General features: G+C 45.7%; 1 protein-coding gene across 1 annotated transcript in view; it reads right to left on the bottom strand.

Moving 5' to 3' along the window:
* PRKCH (protein kinase C eta) overlaps positions 1–22577 on the bottom strand; it is a 119295-nt gene that overhangs the window by 55547 nt on the left and 41171 nt on the right. Inside the window, exons 3-9 of the mRNA XM_075711817.1 lie at positions 13831–13981; positions 12972–13006; positions 11328–11416; positions 9523–9652; positions 8469–8596; positions 6195–6338; positions 5286–5459 (exon numbers count right to left, since the gene is read on the bottom strand). Of these exons, the coding sequence (XP_075567932.1) occupies positions 5286–5459; positions 6195–6338; positions 8469–8596; positions 9523–9652; positions 11328–11416; positions 12972–13006; positions 13831–13981 (851 nt within the window). The remainder of the gene's footprint in view (positions 1–5285; positions 5460–6194; positions 6339–8468; positions 8597–9522; positions 9653–11327; positions 11417–12971; positions 13007–13830; positions 13982–22577) is intronic.

Genomic DNA, 22577 nt, shown 5'->3' with positions numbered 1-22577 from the left:
AAGAGGCCTCACTGCTTCCTTACCACCCACCAGCATGCTCCAAGGCCTGTCAGGATGCCTGTTCATCTAACCAGAGCCCCAGGAAGGCTGTTGCTGCCCTTCCAGGCTTCCTCACCTCCACCATGCCAGGATCTGCCCCAGGGCTGCCCTGTGCTCTACCCACTTGGTGACAGTGGAGTGGCTGGTGGACAACCAGGCTGATGCTGGAGATCCCCTGCAGGGACCATGACCCAAGGGACTCCCCCGGTGGGACCATGACTGAAGGACTCCAAAGACATACAAGGGCACCTAGACCTCTCCTGTGGCATCCAGGGACCAACGGGTGGGTGAGCAGCCAGCCAGGTGCCACTGCTCAGTTCCACCGCTTTTGCTGGTGGGCCCTCACTTGAAAATTATACCCCTGTCAAAGGCTCCACGTTAGCTCTAACACTTCTAGGAGGCTCATCTCTCTAAACACCTGGGTGATCCATGACACAATGCCCACACTGATCCTGGGAGAAATGTTTGAGCATGCTGGGAGCCAGTGGAGACACAGAGAAACCTTCCCCTTCCATGTCAAGAGCATGACATCAGCCCACAGCTTGTAAAGGGGGCGGAAAGCTGCGTGCCGGACAGCAGGCTGCCCTCGTAAAATGGGACCAGTTCAATGATTAGCTGCCCTGGAGTCCCTGGGCCCGTCCCTACTGGCTTCAATAGCACCCCTGCTAGCTATTATCTCAGAAGGACGCTCATTATAGGAAACCACATCCCTCTGCCAAGTTCTCGTGTCTCACTATTTTTGGAACGACAGGGGCAGGCTCTGTGCCTCGGCAACTGTCAGCAGAGCCACACAGAGAGCAAATCCATATAATGATCAGGCTAGCAGGGACAGTGCCCGGAACAGCATCGCCTGGGGGACCGTCCCCTGGAAGCACCCTGCGGTCATGAGAAAAGGGATAAGGGCAATAAACATAAAACCCAGAAGCTATTTGACACTATTTGCATGGGAAGCCGATCTCCCCCAGCCCTTTTCATTCTCATGCATATGAGTGGAGACAAAGGGATTTAAAAGCAAACCACCTGTGCAGGAAGGATGGTTCCTAAACCCCGAAGAAGACAAGACCTACTTACTGCAAACTCATTTTAATTAAAACATTCCAGGATCTGCATTCCCCCAGATTAAATTACTGACCAAGCTATTTATACATATAGCCTCTTTCACTCATTCTAGGACAGTATTGTTGAGGTGTTGGATGACACCAGTGGCAGGTAAACGGAAACGAGCATTTTTTGGTGCTTGTGACCCCTAACGCAGAATCCACAATTATCCACAGGTCAGCCCCAGCACCTGTCAGCAACTCAGATTACTGCAGCGGGAGCATAATCCTCTCTGACACTAAAGGATGATTCTAAGGCCCTAGAAAAAGCAGAGGTAGATGGCTTAGGCAAGGTGGAAAGTTCCCAAGGCAAGGCTTTCAATTTAAAAAAAATTAAAAAATAAAAAAACCCAGAGATGTGGTGAGCTTGGAAGACCTCACACAGATGCAGCTGGAGCAGGACTTAAACTGTTCCTGCTGCAAGGGACCAGGAGTTCTCCTTCCTTGCCTTTCACAGGAAAGGAATCTGGAGGTGCAAGTCCAAAACTGCCCAGCCCAGCACCGGGCACACAGAGGGTCATGGCCAACCTCTGCCAGCCTGCTGTGCAGCTAATATTTCCTCTTTAGGCTCTGAAAACTGCGACCTATACCAGGCAGAGACAACACTTGCAGCTCCTACCACCTAGTGGCTGCAATATTTCTCTGTGACAGAGCAAGGAGGCTGTTTGGAGGTCAGGCAGCCCCAGCCTGGGCAAATAAAGCAGCCCTTGCTAGCGGGTATCACTTATGCTGCAGCTGAGACTAAATTAGGACCACACTGAGCACAGAGGCAGCACAAGAGAACAGAAAACCTTTCTGAAAACCATCAGCAGCTAATGTAAGCACAGAAAAACCTCAGCTAGCTCTAAAACAGGTGAGCAAAAGTAGCAGCAACATAGATGAACTCAGGCAACGCATTGCTGTTTCTGGTACTTGTGCCAGCTGAGCTAATGCTACATTACGAGCACTACATGACATCGCACAGACATGCCCCAGGCCGTTCAAGTCAGCCCTAGGCTGCGTAAGTCAGAAGAGTTTGCTGGTTTGGGTGGAATAATACAAGAGTCAGAATTCAAACGGCTCTAGATCCAGCCAAACCCTCAAACCCTTTGAGCCCTCTGTCCTCAAACGGCTGCAGCATTTCAGGCACTTCCAAGGTCCTTCCTTTCTAGTTTCCACAATTACCTTCTGAACTGGGAGGGGCGGCCATAACTGGACACCCCTATTCTAGGTGCAACCTCACCAGCGCCAAGCAGAGGGGAGAACGACTTTCCCTGAGCTCCTGAAGCAGCCCAGTACATAATTTAACTTAGGCGCAATGAGACTGCACTGCTGGCTCGTACTGAACTTGGCATCTACCATAAGCTCCAGGTACCTTCCAGCCGGGCTACTACCCAGCCAGTTAGTCCCAGCCTGTCTTGATGCATCTTATGGGATCAGGCTCTGACTTTGCTTTGACAAATGGTAAGAAGCCTCAAAATGGCTAGTTCTTGAAAAATTCCTAAAGGCAGGCCCAGTAGGTCATTATTTATCCACGATCTCCATGGCAGACTGGAGTCGTGCTTTGGTTTTTGTAACATGAACAGTTAATACCACATTTTCAGAGTCTGGGCTGTAAGTGCGATACATGTGATGTGGTTTCCATGTAATTGCAAATGAAACTAGGGATTGTTTTGTCTAACCCTCCCCCCAATTCCAAACACAAGAAAGTGCTTGGTATTTTTAAATATGGCTGCAGGCCGACATTTTGAATAAGTGGTTACTGGTTTATTTTTTTATATATATATATATATATTTATTTTATTTTCTGCCAGGTTGTGTTAATGGAGGGGCTAACCCAATGCCATGTAAAGAACAAGCAGAAACCCTAAGTACTGTATCAGCATGGGTAAGCCCTCCTGGAAGAACTCTGTCCCATTGCTGTTGCAATCATTATTATAGCAAAGGGATTTAATTATGCTTTTATAAGCAATTTACATCTGGTTATTCTGGATTGAGGTGGGTGTCACTGAGTGCAGAACACAGACAAAAGATGCAATGAACCACATCAGTCTGAAATATTTTTTCTTTTGTAAACACTTCTCTTTTTTTGGTTTTGTTTATTATTGGAGGGAAGTGGTTGTCTGTTACTGACAATCCAGATAATGAAGCAAAGGTTGATACAAGTAAAAGAGGCACCTGGGAAAGACTGGAAATAGCAGGGTCCTGCTACGACAAGCACCACTCCCTTGGCACCCTTTCACAGACTGACCAGCTCTGCGTTCAGGACAGCAAGGGCTGAGGGGTTCTTCCCTCCGCTCCTCTGATGAGAAGCTGGTCCAGCAATTCCTGCTCCAGGCTGCTCTACTGTTTAGCAACCTCCTTTTCATTTTCAGTCTAAGTGTATCCATGGCCAGTCTAGACTCATTTAATCTTAGCCAGCATCCTGACAGCTTTGTTTCCCTCCTCAGTGTTCGACATCTGCAGACATCAATCAGATCCTCTTTTTGCTTTCAATTTGCTAGTCTAAACAGGCTGAGTTCTTCCCTTTTTTATCCCTTGCAAAAGACTCTGCAATTACTTCATCAGCCCAGAAGACCTTGTCTGCACCCACAGCAGATTGCATTCATTTTTTGAACATGACGGATGGTACTAGCACAGTGACCTTAAATCTTCCCTAAGCTCATGGGAAATACTCTACACAGCCCAGGAGCACACTTGCTATTTTCACATCCACATTGCAATTCAGTAAGCAAAGCCATAGCAAAGAGCACAGCAATGAGTGGCAAAAACCACTGCTATCCCACATCTGACCTCAAACAGCACACATCAATACTTTTCTGATATTTTACATGAGAACTTCAGGAAAGCCATTAAAATTTGGGCCCTGTGTCTTCATATTATGAAATAAAAGCAGAGGTTCCTTGGTTACTAGTGACAACAGTGAGCTTTAAGTTTTTGTTTCTGCAATACAGCACAGCTGCTCTGTGAACCACTTAAGCTGTATATATTTAAAAAAAAAACAAAACAAAACAAAAAACCCCAACAAACCACCTCATTTCTATTATGTGAGTCAAGGGCTCCACCCTAAACAAGCACAACTCTTAAACTCCATAGCTGCCTGTTGCATCACCCCAGTGAGAAGAGAAATGGGTGGGTGGCAGGATGCATTTGTCTGCCTTTTTTTTTCTCTTGGGGTTTTTTTTTTTTTTAGTATTTTGGGTTTATGTAGGAGGAGTGAAGCCACAATTAAAAGGGCAAGTTTCTCCTGCCTCTTCTAAGAGGAAAACAAGCTCTATTACCATTTAGCAATGGACAAAAAGCAACTGGAAAAGAGCCAGGCAGTTTGAAAGAGCTACGCTGTAGAAAATGCTTTGGTCCTAATAACTGCTTAGCTCAGGGACTCCCAAACTTACCTTGCTGGGACACAGCTGCGGCCACTGCCTCCATCACAGCCACTCCTCCCTCCACCACCCACATCAGCAACAAGCTCCCACCCACCGGCACACACCAGAGGAGGCTCTAAGCTGGACAGGCAGCGCATGTGCAGTCCTCTGCTGAGGTATACATACCACAACTGACAGCAATGCTATCATTTGTCTTATCTACACGAGAAGAAATACACACTGTATATGGACCTGATTCAGTGTCCACCCGTGTCAGTAAGATCCCTTCCAGTAACCCCAGATGGATCTTTCATTCAGTTCTGAGCAGTATACAAAGGCTGGTAGATACAGGAGGCTACCCCTGCTTCTGAGTACAATTCATTGACTTTGCAGGTAATTCAATGCAAATACAATCCTGTTAAAATTCACGTAGCAAGACAGCAGAGCCTGAGATCCCACAGCAACTGGAGGACACTGCAGGTCTGTAGACATTTGTGCATATGCATTTGGAAACATTCAATGGCACAGACGAGTTTCTAGGGAAGACACAAAGAAAGGCTTCCCTGTTATTACCATTTTGTTAAGGAGCCTAGAACAGGCCAGGAATTTGTTTGCCAAATGCCCAGCAGATATTAGAGGTGGAATATAGCAGAGTGCTCTGTTCACTCTTGAGCACAGTTTTCTCCTGGATCTAAGGTGGGCAATTATAAAAGACCAGGGATCAAATACACAGGAGAGTGCCTCTGTCCTGAACGTGCCAGCCAGTGTCAGGAGGAAGGCTGTCCACTGCCCGGGCTATACTTACAGGAGTCTGGAAGCAACAGTAGAGCTTGGTGAGGAATGGGTGGTTCCTTGCTAAGGAAAGGATGCGTTTCTCGGTCATGGTGCATTCAACATCGTCATCTTGGAGAATGACGTCCTTCTTCAACACCTTCACTGCGTAGAGCTGCCCACTCTCTTTCATCTTGGCAAGCATCACCTAAACCAAAGGGGAGGGTGAATCGCAAGGGCTGAGCCCTCAGTCTCTATGAGCAACACAGAGCCTCTCGCACCTTCTCACGGTAGAAAGGTCAGTTATCTCATGACCAGGCTTGTGGATGCAAGTGAGTCAGCCTGTTAGTATGGGCATCAGTGTACAATCAATGACACATATGCTACTGTCTGCAGAAGGCTTCTCTGGCTAGAAATGCCTACACGTGTTGCTCCAATGTCTGGCACAGGGCTAGCTGGTTGAAGCTCATCCACTGTGCCAGGGCAAACCCCCTGAGTGGTGCCACCCATCCCTCTTCCCTCGTCAGTTATCAGATGAAAATGCGCCATTTCACATTGGTTTTGGGGCAAAGCAGAGAAACGAAACCCCCATTTCACTGCATTTGAAACCACTGCCTTGTTGCCTTTAAAGGAGAAGTCTGTATATGCTCCAAGAAATGCTGCCCAAATGAGTGCTAATGCACACAGTTGCAATTTCTGGTATGGGCACACAGCTGTTCCTTGGGTTGCTAATTTTTTTCTTTTTTGCAATATCCAATTCTTCACTTTGCTGTCAGCTTGCTTTCTCTTCCCTCTCCTCCCTGCTCTCTGTAACCAGCCTTGTTGCACAAAGCATACTCCACTGGACAGTCTGTGTGCCACATTATGAAATAACTTCATCTACCTTGGAGCTTCTTAAATAAGGAACGTGGGTTTCCCCAGAAGAGCCACAAATAACTCTCACCTTTCCAAAACTTCCCTTTCCCAATACACGAAGGAAGGTTAAGTCTTCGATCCCAAGTTTGCTCGCTGAACTGTCACTAACGTTGTTGCCATCTTTCACGCTGCCTTTTCCCTGATGTCTCAAAGTAGATCTTGAGACCAGTTTCTGCGGAGGAAAGTAAATAAGTATCAGTCTGCACAGAAATTGTACTTTTGCCTCAGAGGTGTGCACAGGTAGCCAATAGGACCTGTTCAGACGCACCGTATGGCCGCTGGAGCAGAGAGCACGTTGGTACCACCACCCGCGTAGCTGTTACGTGTGACCGGCCGCCCTCGGCTGTGCGCAGAGCTGCGCCGAGATGTCAACACTGGTTCCTGACCTGGGCATTTTAAGTTGTAAACCCGCTGCCCAGGAGATCCAAGAGGCAAGTCTGCCTCTCTCCATCCTCACTCCCCAGAAAAATAAGACAATGAGTGTGGAAATCCAAGTCTCCTAGCTAACATCAGAGCGAGGAGGACTGCATAATTTCTGCAATATCGAAGTGCTGGCGAGATCTAGAACCTGAGCAGAATTTCATCTGAATCTCTTAGGTTTCTACCTGATTTTAAGACTCTTACTCAAAGCCCAGTTCAGTGGGACCCAAACTTCAAAATATTTTTCCTTCCCCCGGCTGGACTGCTGGCTTCCTCCGCTGCTGTAAATTCGATGGAAGGCTGTTCACTCCCATGCCAGCAGTGAGGTGTCTGCATTTTCAGGAGTTGTAATGGTATTAGCACACATTTCTAGAGATTCTGTTCTTGCAGTATACGAAGATCAAGTCAACCTCCATTGCCCTCTGTTCACAGCTCTCCAGGTATGAGTACGCATATAAACCACAAGCACTTTTATTCAGTTTATTAGCTGGAACAGTCACACGGACTTCTTGAGCTCCACCTTGTGACTACTTTGGCGTAAAGCAAAATTCTTCCTGCACAGAAGACTTGTCTCAGTGCCACAGAAATGGCAACCCCAGCCATGGGGAAAGAACCAAGAGCATTCAGGACAGCACCCAGCAAAACTCCCAACAGATTTAAGCTTACAGCACAGTCTGAACACTTACCTCGAGCCTTTAGCTCACAAATAATGAGAAGAGATTGTTAAACACCAAACACAGATTTTTATTTTCCTGGTTTCAGCTCCTTTTGATGTGCAGATCATGCAAACAACAAATACTAACAAGTGCTGATTTTTACAGAACTGAGAAGGGAGTGTGGGACTTGTGTTTCCCTGTAACTCCCAGGATAACTGTCCCCCTGAACTGCTACAGCATGAAGAGTGAAGATAAGAAAGTCTCATTTGCTACAAAACAACTGAAACCAAAAGGGCCAGTACAGCCTAATGAGAAGGCTAGGCTGATACCATATCATGGTCAACCAATGTAGCTGACGAACTGTATGACAAGATTTACCAGGTCTGGCAAGTATGTTTTGGGCTTTAGTATTTTCTTTTTGGTCAAATAAAAATAAATAGAGTGACATTTTATTATGGGTTATTGTGGTTTCAAGCAAACTAACTTTTCAAAAGAGCTAGCAAAGGAAACATGATGAAAACTTGTTATCAAATGACAGCTCTGATTTCCATTAACTTTATGGGCATTTTCACTCAAGCTCTTACAGTGTGTTTTAAACTCTCTGAGTAGACCCAGATATACAACAGCTAGATTTTTAGGATGCCTCAAGTACTGACAAACAGAAATTGTACACATATGTCCCAACCCTGGCAACAAGCTCACTAGGACCCTGGCTTGGACAGCAAAGACCAGAGATGAGGTTGTGGAAACTGTAGTGGAGAGTGAAACAGTTTCCCCAAAAATGACTCAGAAAAACAGTGACAAAGCAGGGAAGAGAACCTAGGCTTCTTGCTGAGCTCTTCCTATGCTCTATTCCAAGCCACATAAGCAAACAGTACATTTGTGTTTGCGGGAAAGGTAAAAAAAGGTATGGCATTAATTATATTGACTGTTAATTAGTTTGGGGTCTTATTCTCCTCCATTCATGCCAAACAGATAAAAGAGTCAATGGAGCCACACCACTGTGAAACATAAGCAGACAACAGAGCAACACCTATAGACTAAAGCCTCCATCAGGGTAAACCTGGATGTAAGACATCCATTTTCCAGGTAAAGCCTTTGCCACAAGCCACAGACAATAACACCCTACTCATGCCATCCACCACCCAACACCATCTACCATAACTCAGCTGTAAATGTATTAAATAGAGGAGGAAAAAAAAAAAAAGAAAAAGAAAAAGACTCACCGAATTTGGGGAAATGCTTCCTGGTTGCAGACCCATGCACGCCAAGGTTTTAGCAAGCTCTGCTGAGTTCACCCCACAGTTCGGAGCAACGTTTGCTTGGCATCGGATGTGGACATTCATTTTACACACTGACAGGGGCGATGGTAGGAATGGAAAGTAAAAGCAAAGGAACAATTAAAATAACTTGGAGGGATTTATTGCTGAAAAATAATTTAGCAATTCTGCTTCAGGAAATATACCTATCTGGATCTACACTGTGTCTTTAAACTAAAAGGATTTTTGCCACTTATCTCAGCAGAAATAAGATTAGGACTCTCATAACAGAATAAACTCCTGAAAATCAGGAATATATCCCAAACTCTCCAAGTAGGATGCCACATTGCCTGAAGCTATTCATAAGCACACGTTTGTCAGACATATATATGCTAGTGCAGCTATGCCTGCAGGTAAAATTAGGATTCATAATGCCACAGAATTCACAAAAAACTTCCCCTGCATTTGCAGGTATCTAATTTTAAAGATATATTGTTCAGTGGGAAACTAAAATCTTTCTTGCTCTCGCACGTGGACACACATACACCCTCTTGTGGGAGATGAAGGCAAATGGAAACTTGTTTGTTACCCATATGATTTTACAGTCTGCATCACTGAAACAAAACCATAGCACCAGGACATGCTTTGTCATCAATTAACAGTGTGACAGACAGGGCAGTCGACCTAAAGCAATGACCTTTTTTTCCCCTTGGATGCCTTTTGTTTGCTTTATCTCATTAGCTGAGGAAAAGCCTTCAGGTAAAGGGAAAAATGAATGCAGGAAGCAGCGATACCCAAGAATGTTTTCAATAATTCCAGTTAAACAAAGCTGTGCTGAGACTGCAAAGTAGAGTCCTGCTGGAAGCCTGAGCTTAAAAAGTAGATCAGCGTTTTTGTTAACTCTTGCAAAGATGAATATTCATTGCTCGGCTTTCTCTTAAAGGTTGCGCAAATGAAGCCGACATCGAGAGTCTAAAAATATATGTGTTTTGTGAAAAGGCTACAGTAAGAAGCTGCTCACTTTTACACTGTAGGCCCTGTCGCATGATTCCCCAGAGCAAGGAACCGCAGTGGTCACAGAAAGTTGGGACTTTGTAGTTGTGGACGCTGAACTTATGAGGAATGTTGATTCCAAACCTCTGTTCAGTCACCTGAGGCACCAAAAGAAAAGCACAGATTTAAAATTCAAATACGTATGTATAAGCTGAAGTTCATTTACATACAGGCATTTAAGTGCAAAACTATGAAAATAATTCCAGCTCAGAAAAGTCCCAATCCATCACCTCACTGAGGTTTACTGCAAGTGAACAGTGAGTGACCAACCTCACCCACTGCGAGCCTGCTCTGGTTTATTTGCTGGTCAGGCTGGACTACCTGACAAAGCAGATTTTAAAAAGCGCTGCCTAGCCAATTTTAAATTCTTAAAACCAAGTTAAAATTAGAAGTGTGAATTAACTTATCACAAACCTATCACACTGACGTGCCACATACAAATTATGTTAGCTACAGCATTTTCGAACTAACCAGTTTTCAAATTATTAACTTGCATACTACGTGCAAATGTAACTTTAGGTCAAACTGTTGAGTTTATTAAATTTAATATAGAATAGTTTTCCCAGCTCCTTCTAAAACTCTCATTCCTCTTCTCACTCTCCTTGTTATTAACAGTCTTTCATTTCAGGCCCACCTTTCACTTTATCGCTTGTTCTCATCTCCTTTTTAACCTTGCTCTTTTCCAACTGTGAATCATGCAGATCTCAAAGACACCTTAGAAAATGTTAGATCGGCTGAAGAAACCCATCCCCATTGAACCTATTCATTACTTTCCATTTTGTGTCTCAACATGCAGATCCTGGAAGACTGAGGGGCAACCCACAGCTTCACAAAGAGAAGTCAGGGGTGCGACTGAAACGACGAGTTGAAAGTGAGCGGTGCCTCCTCACCTCTGTCTTCTTTTAATGTAGCTTAGAGGCGTTATAAACCCTTCACAATCTTAAAAGAGGGGTGAGGAGACTCAGCATTTAACTTGCACTTTAGCCTTAAGCATTTTAACTTATTTTCATCTGGTTTGGCAAGGGGTCGTTTTAAGTCTAGCTCAGCAGTTCAGAGGCAAGAAATAACGAGCAAAGGCAATTGCTTATCTGCACTGCAAAGAAGGTTTCTGCATGGCACACAATACAGAGCTACATCCAGATTAAAAATATTTCAACTGAATTTTCCTCAAACAGTTATTAAACAATTTCCAGTTACAGAAATGAGACATGCAATCTACAGGGCAGTTTTATGTGGGGAAGTTACTCCTGTCAAACACAGCCAAAACTAGCAAGAAAGAAAACCTTCAGAAACACAAGGTATGCAAGGGTTCTTTGTTACAGAAATAATTTCATAGAGTAAAGGCGTGGAGCATTGACTAAATGAGCACTTTAAATTACCAGAAAAGACAGGCATATCAAAAAAACATGGTTAAATTTTAAAGCCAGAGAAATCCACATTAAGAACTGGGCACCAAATTTTGATGGCAACACAGTTAATAATGAAAGACAATTACCACAGAAAACAGTGGATTTGCTATTTCTTGATGTCTTCCAATGAAGACACCATGCCTTCCTAAACTCTGTGCTCATCCTACTAGTTACTGGAATTAACAGAAGAACAACCAGATGATATTGCATGGCCTTTATGCATGTCCCTATCACTCTTCCACACTTTAAAATCTATGAATAAAGATAACACAGAGCAAATTCTGTTATAGGACAACCCCCAGCAACCCAGAAAACCTCAGGATTCACAAATGATGATGACCCAAAATAACCACCATGACTTTACCTTGAGATCGGTCTTGTTAGTATTGTTTTGGCACGTGCAAGCTGTAACAATTAGATGATGGCAGCGCTTGTGTACAACACAGGTGCATACTAGGAAATAAAAGAGGCATGCTGAAAAGAACTGTTGAAAGACTCAGAACACATCAACCCAGCAGCTGGGTTCTTTAAGGCTCAGCTGTATCATCAGGACACAGTAAAGATCTGAAAAATAATCAGTGGCTTGGGATTTCCAAAATCTCGTAACAAATCTGGAGATGTATCTCCAACCCATCGCAACAGAAATTCTGCACTGGATCATTCATACAGCCTAGAAAACAGCTGCCTATATAAAATATGGGTGATGCCCACAGAAATAACAGTGTAGCTTCACAAATGAACTAAAAAAATGCTGTTGAAATTATACAGCGGAGAGTACTTCTCAGAACATACACAAACAACATTAGAGAACACAGGTCTGAGATATCAAAAGCCATCCCTACATCTCAGTAGCATAGCATCTCTTACACCAGATACCCGAGTGAGTCCTGCCCAGGTTAGTTTGTCATTAAGGCTCAGTGCAATACTTGGACCTGGGGAGCTGGATAACTGCAGCAGAATGGTGCTGTGTCTGGGCTAATTAGCTAGTCCCCATCAAGAGGGTTAATCAGCCCTAAAGCAGAGTTGGGTTCTCTCCAGGTCTGAAGGTGGCTTGGCTGGAATGAACTTGGATTCCTCCACTCCATAACCCAGCGTGCACTGTAGGCACCACCAAGGGCCGTAGCTACTGTCTACATAAGGAGATTTTTCTAACAGAAACTGTACGTTGCAGATGTGTTGCAGGGTCCCACGCTATTCTGTTTGTTGCCGGCTCAAGGTTGCACTCATAGGTCTACCGATAACATTCACCTTCACCCAGAAATTTTATGCAGGATATCCATTTTGTTTACATGCAGCTTCCTTTCATATGAGTACACCAGTGCCCTATTATATTGTGCAAGAAACAGGCTGTGTTAGAAGGCTATACTGAGTGACCACATACCTGTGAGGGAAGTAATAAAAATAAAATTAAAAAAAAAAATCTTACCATAGAAAAAGGGAAAGGAAGAACAATAATTAAGTGCAAACAAGCACCACATACATCTCCACAGCCATTCAGCCAAAACATGCATTCAGCCAAAAGTGCTGCGCCAGCCCACAAGGCTGCCCTCTGAAGTCACATTCCTAGTTTCACTTTGTTGAACTACATAGGTGGAGGAAGGAAGAGGGTGGCCATTCCAGTAGGATACTTTGTCTCCCAATACCGGCTGTCGTGGTTTAGCCCCAGCCAGGACACCAGCTGAACACTGTCCTGAAGGGACCCTGGATCTCTCAAGCCTAGCTGGATGTTGCATGTACTCAGCAACTTGGTGGATCTGCACAGGAGGAAAACTGTGGGTGAAACACAGCAACTGGACCCCTAGGTGTTTGCATGAATGTAGGTGGTTGCTCCTGCGTGCATGCAAGCCGTCAGCCCGACACCTGCTCAAATGCAGTTTTGGCTGGCTGGGGAGGAAGAGGAGGGGTGACTTAGAGAAGTTTGTAACCACAAGGTGTCCCAGCAGCACAGGAGAGTGCTCCTGAGCCAGCACATCCTACACACACACCGTGCAGGAGCAGAGCACCTTACCTTGGCACTGGTATCCCTGCTTCCCAAACACGCCCCTGTTCAAAACAAAGTATGAACATAATTTAGCGTCAGAAAGCCAGTCTTCTTGCAGATTGTTTACAGAAGAGAGAGCCAAAATGCAAGAGGATCCCAAACAACCAGATCCCTGGGGCAAAACTGCCCCGCAATAATGGTGCAATTCAGCGCAGGGGTGTGAGAGCGTAGCAAAGCACCGCGAGGGCCGTAGCTTACAGGACAGGCTGTCAACATGCGTGTTATTCCCCATATTCCCCCTCACTCTAGTTTCTGAAATACCTCACTTTATTACAACACACCACACTTCTTAGACCGATCCCAGCAGCCCACACCCTGTTATTATCTCTCCCACTCTGTGCTCTTTTGAGACATATCTAACTTTTTCTCTCTGCTCTGCCCACTCCCCACATGTATCACCCCACACCTCCGATAGTTTTTCTGTTCTCAGGCATTTTCTCTAGTCTTTCAAGCAACTGTTTTTTCTCAGTGTAATCTCAAAGCTCCACTCAAGTTAATATCTGGGGTCTGTCTTCAGATTGCTTGGGCTACTTTTTCCACCTCCCTTGAAATATTATCTACCCTCACAAGTGAGGAACACTGCCCCATCCCCACACCCTCTCAGTTTGCTTCCAGCATCCCAGATACACATCACCTTTGGCCTCTCTGCAGTAGACTCCAGTTTGCAGCATAAATGTACCCTGCTAAACTTGATGGCCAAAGGAAGTCACATTGGCGGCCCTTGGTAAAGTACCAGGTGACTCCTTCAGGATGGGGGGTGGCATGTCAGTCGCCAAAACACGAAGGGACGGGAAGCTCCACACCGCCGCGTTTGAGCCGTTCTTACCAGATGAACTCCCTGCAGTGTGAGCAGTACGTAGGCTGTCGCAGGTAGGTAGCCATGAATTTGTGTCCGTTCACCTGATGCACTCGCCTTCGCATCGCCCGCTGGCGTTTCCGAGTGAGGTTCTTAAAAATTCGATCCCTCTGGAGGGTCCCTGTGCAGAGGAAAAAAGAAAAAAAAAAGTTTTTTACATGATCATGCACAGTTACTACTTCTGGTTTTGCTATGGCACAAAATGCTTTCAAAGACCACAATTAGATCCCTGGTTTAGAAGTCAGGGGACCACGCTCTAGAACAAGGAAAGCATCCGGGACAGGCAACAGAGGAAGTTAATTGCAAAGCCCCCTTTAGCTCAAAATTACATTCTTCATCTAGAAATAGCTGCCTCTTCCCATCTTCCTCTCACTCCTCTCCCATGTTGAGACATGTCACTAACCCATTAGTTCACAAGCTGTAAACAGACCAGAAGCCCAAGGCTAATGAGTTACTATAACTCACAGCTTTTTGGGCAATAACTCCTGAAAACATGACTGCGTGCAACCAACTGACCAGCCCCGCAGGGCAGTGCCCCACTTGCCAAGCCGAAGCGTTGCCTTGCTCGGAGAACGGCATTTAGCCACTTTCTCGTGCTACGCTTCAGTATCGCCATTTGTAGTGATTTTGCTTCCTGTATTGCATAAAAAGGCACAGCCTAATTTTTCCAAGGACTGTTAGCTGTTTGATATGTGCCACTCTCAGCTTTCCTTAAAGGGCTCATTTTCCAAAGGGTAGATAATATTTTAAAGTTCTGGGAAGCAGGGACCCAGGAACTGCTGGCATTCAAATCTGAATTGTCCCCAATTTTTTTTGTTTTTTTTTTACTGGGTTTAGTTCAGCCATATAACCATTTCCTAGCAAAGCTCAGTTTACAAAAACAAGTCACTTTTAAAAGGCAGAACTGAGCTCTAGATCAAGAAAGCCATTCCCACAGAGCAGCAGCCATCTGACTTGCAAATCACAGCCAGCTGGTCTCTGGGATCCTTGCACAGAGCAGGTCAGGCTCAGCTGAGCTTCCCAGATCAAAGCCTCATCTGGGGCACACTCAGAAGAAAGAAATGAAATTTGCAGTTTTGAAGTTAGTTGCTTTCTGAAGGATAGGATCAGGCCCTGCTAACAAGTGCATTTTGGGGACACAATGGAGTCTGCCAGAGGTGATTGCGCGCCGACGTACACAGAATCACAGAATCGTACATACTCAGGACTCTTGTTCTGAGCATGGACTGGATGCAAGACAAACACCAGCTATTGCCAAACCCTCTGCACGGATGTAATGACACAGGAAAGGACAGGCAGTCAGCAAACTTCCCACCCATCAGATCATCCCGGAACAGTGGATCAGCAGCAGTACCCAAACACAGCTGTTACCCTACCACTTCATTTACCCATAAAAAGGGTTCAGAGCATTTCCCTGCTTTCAACTAGCTTTTGTTGATTAACCGCTAGAGGAAGAAAAAAAAGGGAAAAGCTGTCAACCTGATCAAGGCTTGAAATGTAAGAGCCCCACATCACAGGCGTATTTCCCGGTCCTCTTTGTAGGAGCAGAGATAAGGGAAGCCATCCTGTCAGTACTGAACCCAGCCACTTCAAAGGGCTGTGAGCCACACGATGTATTCCTCTCAGTACTCTTGCCATACAGGTTTAGAAGCAAAGCCGGCTTGAGCTAAAGCTCAAGGGTTTTTTTCTGCTGTGTTCTCCCAGCCTTTTGTGCATGCGTCCCCTCCACAGGCACTAATGGAAACCTCCTACCCGATGGCATAACTGTGACATGGAGCAAGGCTTGACTTTAAGACAGCTTGGATTTATTTTTAAAATGGAAGTGCGCACTATAAATTAGGATTTTGCCATTAAAAAACAAAAAAGGATGTGGTAGGGCTGATCCAAGCACTTAACAGAAACCTGCTTTCTCCACTGAGAGCTTCAAGCAGCTGGGCAGAGAGACTGGCGCAGAAAAGCCTGCCTTTCTAGGGAAGCGCTTAAACACGTGTTTAATTCTCACTGAAGTCAACAGGGCCCCGGGGACCACAGGAATTGCCAGACTGAATCAGAACATTGGTCCATCTAGTTCAGCATCCTGCCTCTGTCAGTGGGCAACCAGAAACACATGACAGCAAGATGGAGGAACCCTGCAGCTGGGAGATAATTTGCCTCTTTCCCACACACAAGATGTCATTTTGATCTCCAGAAGTGAGAGCTGATGTGCAGAGGTTTAATATCCCTTCCAAACATTCAATCATCATTGCACAATTTCAATAGCCTTGTTACCCACCATAGGAAACATGGCTGAGAAGAACTTCAAGAGGTCAGCCAGTTCATCCCTCTTCCCCAAAAGAAAGACCAAGAGCCAGCTGCTTTGCTGAGCCCAAGCATCCTGCAGCTTCATGTGAAAATCACCAGGAAAAAAAAAAAAAAAAACCCCACCAAAAAAACCCAAAACCCCAAACAACCCTTATTACAGAATTTGCGCACCTTTAAATTCCACAGAACATCTCCTTGATCTAGGTTTAAGCATACACTTCAGTGTTTTCCTGGATCGGGGCCAAACACCCCAACTGGCGAAGTATCCTGTCTCAGCATTCAGCACGTACAGGAGAACTTCCAAGGCACGGAAAGGGAAGAGCAGGGTTTGTAAGTGGGTGGTGAGCATGTAAGTAAATCACCTAAAGAAGCAGTCCCGTTACCAGCTTGCTTCATACCAGCTGCTCCATTAGAAACCCAACAGCTGATGCCCTTTAAGTTTATGCACTCCCATTTACCAGAGTTTAAGAGAATATGTTCCCAATTTAGCTCATGTAGTTTCTGGTTTTGTTACAGTTCCCCTCAAGGATCAGCATGGGGTAATGGCCCCCCCCGGTGCTCTCCCGTGCAGCAAGAAGCCCACACACAGCCAAGAGCAAACCAGCCCTTTGCACCAGGAATAGGAGACACTTGGCCCGCAAAGCCACCGCGTGGGACGCTGCTCTGTGTCCCTGTGGCTTGCCTGCCTTCAGGGAGACTGCAATTTTGAAATGGTTCAGGAAGTCCAAATAATGACGGATGTTCGCTTTTTCATGGGTGGTAGGGGAAGTCTCCATGCTTCCTGCACTGGTAGATGACATCCTTGGCCAGCCTTGAGCCTTCTCCTCTGAGCTGTACTTGGCCTCCATCTCCTGTTCTCCAGCCACCAGTATCTCCTTATGCAGTGCAACAGGTTCCATCTTACAGACCCACTTTTCATTAAAACACATGCCACAAGTTGTCTTTTTTTTTTCCTTTTTAAAAGCATAATTCATATTTAAAACATTCCTCAAATCTCACATTTTCCCACACTATTTTGCTGCGCTACCCTGCCAATTTCACCAGATGCTGCATGTCTTCCAGGTGATCCTCACCCATGCTTATATTCACCACACATTACATTATAACAAATCTAAGTGTTACTAAGCAGGAGACTGACTTCAGCAAGGCCTGGATTGCCTTTCATACACAATCAGCTCTTTTGGGTACTGCTCTTCCCATTTCCTGATGCCATCTCGAGCGAAAAGAAGAGGGAGAGCACAGCACAACTTCAGCCACACCTTGGGCCCAGGCGTAGCTGCAGGAGACCGATCTAGTGGATCTACGTATACAACTACATCCCACAGAATAAATCCTTCTTTCAGAGGGCTTGGGCGCTCACCCATCCCACGCACCACACCACGGAGCAGGCAAGTTCAACCCTCCAACGAGGCGCAAGTGATTTTGAAATGGTGGAACACATCGCTACCAAAACCACCTTCCTCCTAACGAGCAGCCTCCCCACCCACCAAGATGGCAGGTCCTCAGCTCACACCCATCATATCTGCTAAACGGCTCCCAGCGCCGCTGGGCGAGAGGTTGCGTGCAGAAGCCGTCGGCGCAGCGCTGAAGTCTACCAGTGGACAGGGTGGCCAATGCAGCAGCCCCTCGTGCCTCTCACCTTTAGCGTCAGAGGATGTAAAGTCATCACACTTTCCCCGCTCATGTTCTGCGTTCTGGCCAGTTTCCTACAGAATACACATTTTCCTTCTGCATGCGGAGAGCATTTTACAAAACAAAGCAGCTGTAGACCACTTTAGGAGACCCAGACTTTTAAAAGCCTCTAATCTCTGGTAAAGCAACAACCACCATGAATGGTTCAAATGTCCAAATGCTGCTATAAAAACAGGCAAGTAATTGCTCAGTGAAGGGAGTTGTCCACGTCCACGGTTAAATTTGGACGTCTGTAACTATGGGGTATTTGCTGTGCCTGACTATGTGCAAAAGTAACTACAAAGTTAAATACTAAAAAGCCTCTTCCCCTTTCCTCCTCTCCACTCATGCCTAACACGTGTTTATGGCAGTGGAAATTACGCACGCGGAGGGAGAGGAGAATAAATAACCCACCAAGTCATCTGAGGACATCTGCATGCACTAGCACACTGCTCACCCACTCAGCAGCCTCGCCACGCCGCCCTGCCTGCCCCGAGCTTACCTGATCCTGCCCTTCCCGGCCAGAGATTCCCCCCTTTCTCTCCCTCCCCATTTTTTATTCTGGGGGTAACTTCAGTTAAGTCCTTACAGCGGTGGGGTAACTACAGCAGTAAGACAAGAGGAAGAGCTGCAGGATGAAGCGCTGTGTGTGTAACTGTTTGCCTCAGGTAGTTAAAGCCTGTCAGGTCTGATCTATCGGAAATCAATCTCACCGCCGTGCTACCAACCGCTGCTGTAACACCAGCACGACAAAGGTCGTTCGGGTGCATCCCAATGCATGACATTTCCTACTCTTATACTCCTGTATACATCAATGGAATTTTCCTTTGAAAGAAATATATTCAAAAAGCAATGTAAAAAGCCTTAAAGCAATAATGCTAACAGACCAAAACGTAATTAAGGCTTTTTTTTATTAGTAGCAGTAACAATATACCCGTTTTCCTATGCTCCCCTGGGAGCACTGCAAGCAAGATCCCATCGCACTGAGTGATAACGAGCGCGGAGCAGAGACCAACCACTGAACTTACTCGACCGTGAAAAGCAAGATAGCGGATTGACAGACCCCTCACCTCTCACAAGCACTGCAGCACCGAACAACCAGTTCGGATCAGGCCAAACGCTCAGCTAGCCCATGCCCTTACAGTGACTTGTAATGGGTGCTTTAGGAAAAGAATATAAAAAACAAATCAAGTAAATGAGGGGGAATGAATACACACACCCACCCCTTCTAGCCATCAGTATGGAGGTGTTCTGTCAATATTTACCTAACAGCGGGCTTCCTCACATCTACTGAATATAAACAGAGGCTAAACCAAAATGAACCAAGATGTTTATTTTCCAAGCCGGAAAACACATACCTTACAACAAAAATCCCTTACAAAGGCTTGGTATCTTTAAACCAGGAGCTTTATCACCATAATCCCATGGATGGTCAAAACCACAGGAAGCCTTACTAATTAAAATGTTATAAACACAACATATAGTGTTGAAGAAGAGCCTGACTCTGGAAAGGGAAAAGGATTTAAAGGTTATGACCCAAAGAGGTATTTCCATTGCTGACTGTTCTGCTTCCCTAGTATTAGTGCTGCAGAGTGAAAACCTTTCTGTTCCTAACTATTGCGAAGTTTTCTCTTCAGTTCCCCTCAAAAGCCACTTGGACGCATGAATCGGCCAGCTGGAAAACAGCCACATCCGCAGAGATCGTGTTAACCACACGGGGTTTCTCCTCCGCCTCATGTCCACCAAAGTTTCTGTCCTTCTGCTGCTTCTGCCAGTCTCTGCACGAAACCAGATTGGTTCAAATCCCCAGAGAGGCTCATTGCAAAGCAGACATGTGGCACATCAAACACAGGCTGGGACGTAACGTCTGATCCAGCTGCCATTTTTCCCCCCTGAAACTGAGTAAAGTTTTGTATGAAGACCACAGAAAGAGCCAGCTAATGCTGGCAGGACCAGATCGTCTTCTATTAGGACTTGACAGAAAACACATGTTAATGGGCAGTTCATGTTTTAAGATGCCAACCCATCAATGGAACACGAACAACGTTGCTCTGACTCCAAAAAAAATACAAGTTTTCCCACTCATGAGTATGAAACAGCATTATCAGCAGTCTTGGAAATGCAAAAACATGTAATCATCCCTGCATTAAATCACACAGAACTTTGCACTCGAGGCAAGGTCTCTGTTTCTCGTCCAAGTGCTGAAGTAGGGCAGATACATCTGCCCTGTTTTCCTGCCAGGGCTAGGACGTAAATTCACCTCAGCTCTCAGTGATTAGCAGCGTTTGAGTACTGAGGCTGAATGATGATGTTTCAGTGCGGCAGCAGTGAGAACAGGATCAATGAAGTTCACACAACAGTATCAGTGAGCTTGACAGTGCCCAGCTGTTGCTACAAAAGCCCATCACAGGCTTATTTCTAGAATTACACAGTGACGCCAAAGCTCTGGAGGCACCCGTAGGTGAGATAGCAAAGCTGAGAGGACACGTCTCCATCTTTCCCAGGCTTAGCAGCTACAGCTCTGCTCCATCCATCACTGCAAACCTCACTGTTCACCTCACCAGTGTGGAACTGGGGTCCAGGACCTTTTGGGGGTTCAGTTTTCTTCATTCGCAGTCTCTTGCACTTGGATGTAGCAGCGCCAGGGACAGCAGGACAGCTCTGCAGAGCTGGAGTGATGAGTACATGGCTGCTGGGAGCCATCCACATGTGCCCGAGGGGAGAGGGACGCAAAGCGGAAGGTAGAACCTGGTACCAGGGCTGAAGGAGGAATAGCTGCTTTTTATCTGTTTGCATAAGGTCTGTGAGAACAAGAGAGGAGGAAGAAGGTGAGTTGAGAAACTCTTAAAACAAGTATTCTGCTGCCGCTTTGAGTCTACCAACCAGTTATGAATACCACACAGGTTATTTTGCATAGAGTTTTAATCATGATTGCCACACAGGTTTTCAGACATGCACAAGGCAGCTCAAAAATATTATTCTCCACATCTGCTTTTACAAGTTATTTCTGGGAAAATTTTTTTAGACAGCTGCTTGTGGATGTTGACAGATATGAAGTGAGGCACTGCAGCATGTTGCGCAAGGCTGAAAAATATGAATGGAAAAGCCTTTCCGTTCATTTCTGTAGTGAGTAACAATGAACTGAGCAAATGGGATACTGAGGACAACAAAAGATTTCGGCGAACATGAGCAACCCCATGCCATAAGAGACCAGGTTCTCAGAGATTGTTGCATGTCAGCCCATTTGTGCTTTCCAGGCCACAGGCTGCAGAAATGCTGCTGGCTGCTGAGGAGGACCGGTCTGAAGGCAACAGCCGCTCCCTGCACTTCCATCTCCCTTCTCTTTACAGCCACACCACTGTGAGAGAAGGGACAGCCCCATTTTTCACCCTGTGCTTGTTTCTCTGCCAAGAGCAAGAAAGGTTTTACCTGCGCTCCATTCTATCATTCCATCTCTGCAGGTTTTTGCATTTGGTTGGAGATGGTAACCTCATGATGCTTCTGTTTGCAAGAGAGACCAGGCTGGGGTGATGATGGCGGAGAACTGTCTCAGCTTGCATAAAGAGAAGATGCCAGGAGAGAAGGATTTTATTCAAAATTAGAGGAGGGACTTGAGGGAGACAGCAGAAACCTGAGCACCGAACTGAGCCCTTCAGAGCCCCAGACTGGCACTGTATCTGGAAGGGCACCTCGTATCTGCCCCATACCCCGCAGGAGACACGCGATACCGATGCAGTTTGGAAAAGCAAGATAAATTAGTCAGGTCGTATCCAGTGAGATACCAGAAACGTGCTTCCCTCTTGCTATAGCTGAACATGGTCTTCCAGCAGCAGTAGAGGTCCAAAAAGACACCCCAGCCCCACTGCTCCCTCCTCACGATACAGTCCCCTCCCTACCGTCTCAGACCTGCCGGCATGACTCCATCTGCAACTGCTCCATAACCCACTCCTGTCACATTGATCTGGGGTAAGAACAGGCAACAAAATAAACCCAGAAAACCCCTGTTATTAAAAATTTAAGCTGACGCACACAAACAGTGAGAAACAGGCATTAATAACCACTTTCCCTCCTCAGCTGCAGGCAGAACGGCACATCTGCTTGCAGTCTCAATTTTATCATAAGATGGGGACAATTCTTCTGCTTACTTTAAGATGTGCAAATAATACTAGTACCTCGTACTTCTTACTGCATTGCTCATTAAAGCCTTAACGAACTGATTCCTCTCCCTCCTCCCCTCGCCAATTATAATCATTATTATTTCCTTGTGCTTAGGCAAGTGAATTTCCATTGTAAAACCTCCCGTTTTACAGTCCTTCCCACCTATTAAACTCAAGAGAAAAATGTTGAGATGTGATTTATTAGGGAAGGAAACCATTTAAATACATTATTCATTAAAAACAGGAAAATAAAACTAACAAAGCAACTTTGATCTTTTCCATGATTAATTCATGCACCAGAAACCCTCTGCACCGTAAGTTTTAGAAGATTTGAAACTACGTTGGCTATAGAGCAGAAGTAGCACTAAGGGAGTGACAGCATTTATAGGTCAAAGCTACCAGCACTTGTGCAAAATCCTTGAGAAAAAGAGAATTGGCAGGCTGGGCAAACAGCAGGGAGATCCTGAACCTTCCCCTGCTCCCGACGCCTCGGGGCTCGTGCGTGTTGTAACCACCAGCAACTCGCATGCTCGTAGGTGGCTGTGTAGTAGGTATCACAACATGCTATTAGGAGGCCCTACCCACACA

Source organism: Pelecanus crispus, chromosome 6 (assembly GCF_030463565.1).
Source record: "Pelecanus crispus isolate bPelCri1 chromosome 6, bPelCri1.pri, whole genome shotgun sequence".
Taxonomy (NCBI): domain Eukaryota; kingdom Metazoa; phylum Chordata; class Aves; order Pelecaniformes; family Pelecanidae; genus Pelecanus; species Pelecanus crispus.
Note: the sequence above shows the minus strand (reverse complement) of the source record. Positions and strands in the feature narration are given on the sequence as shown.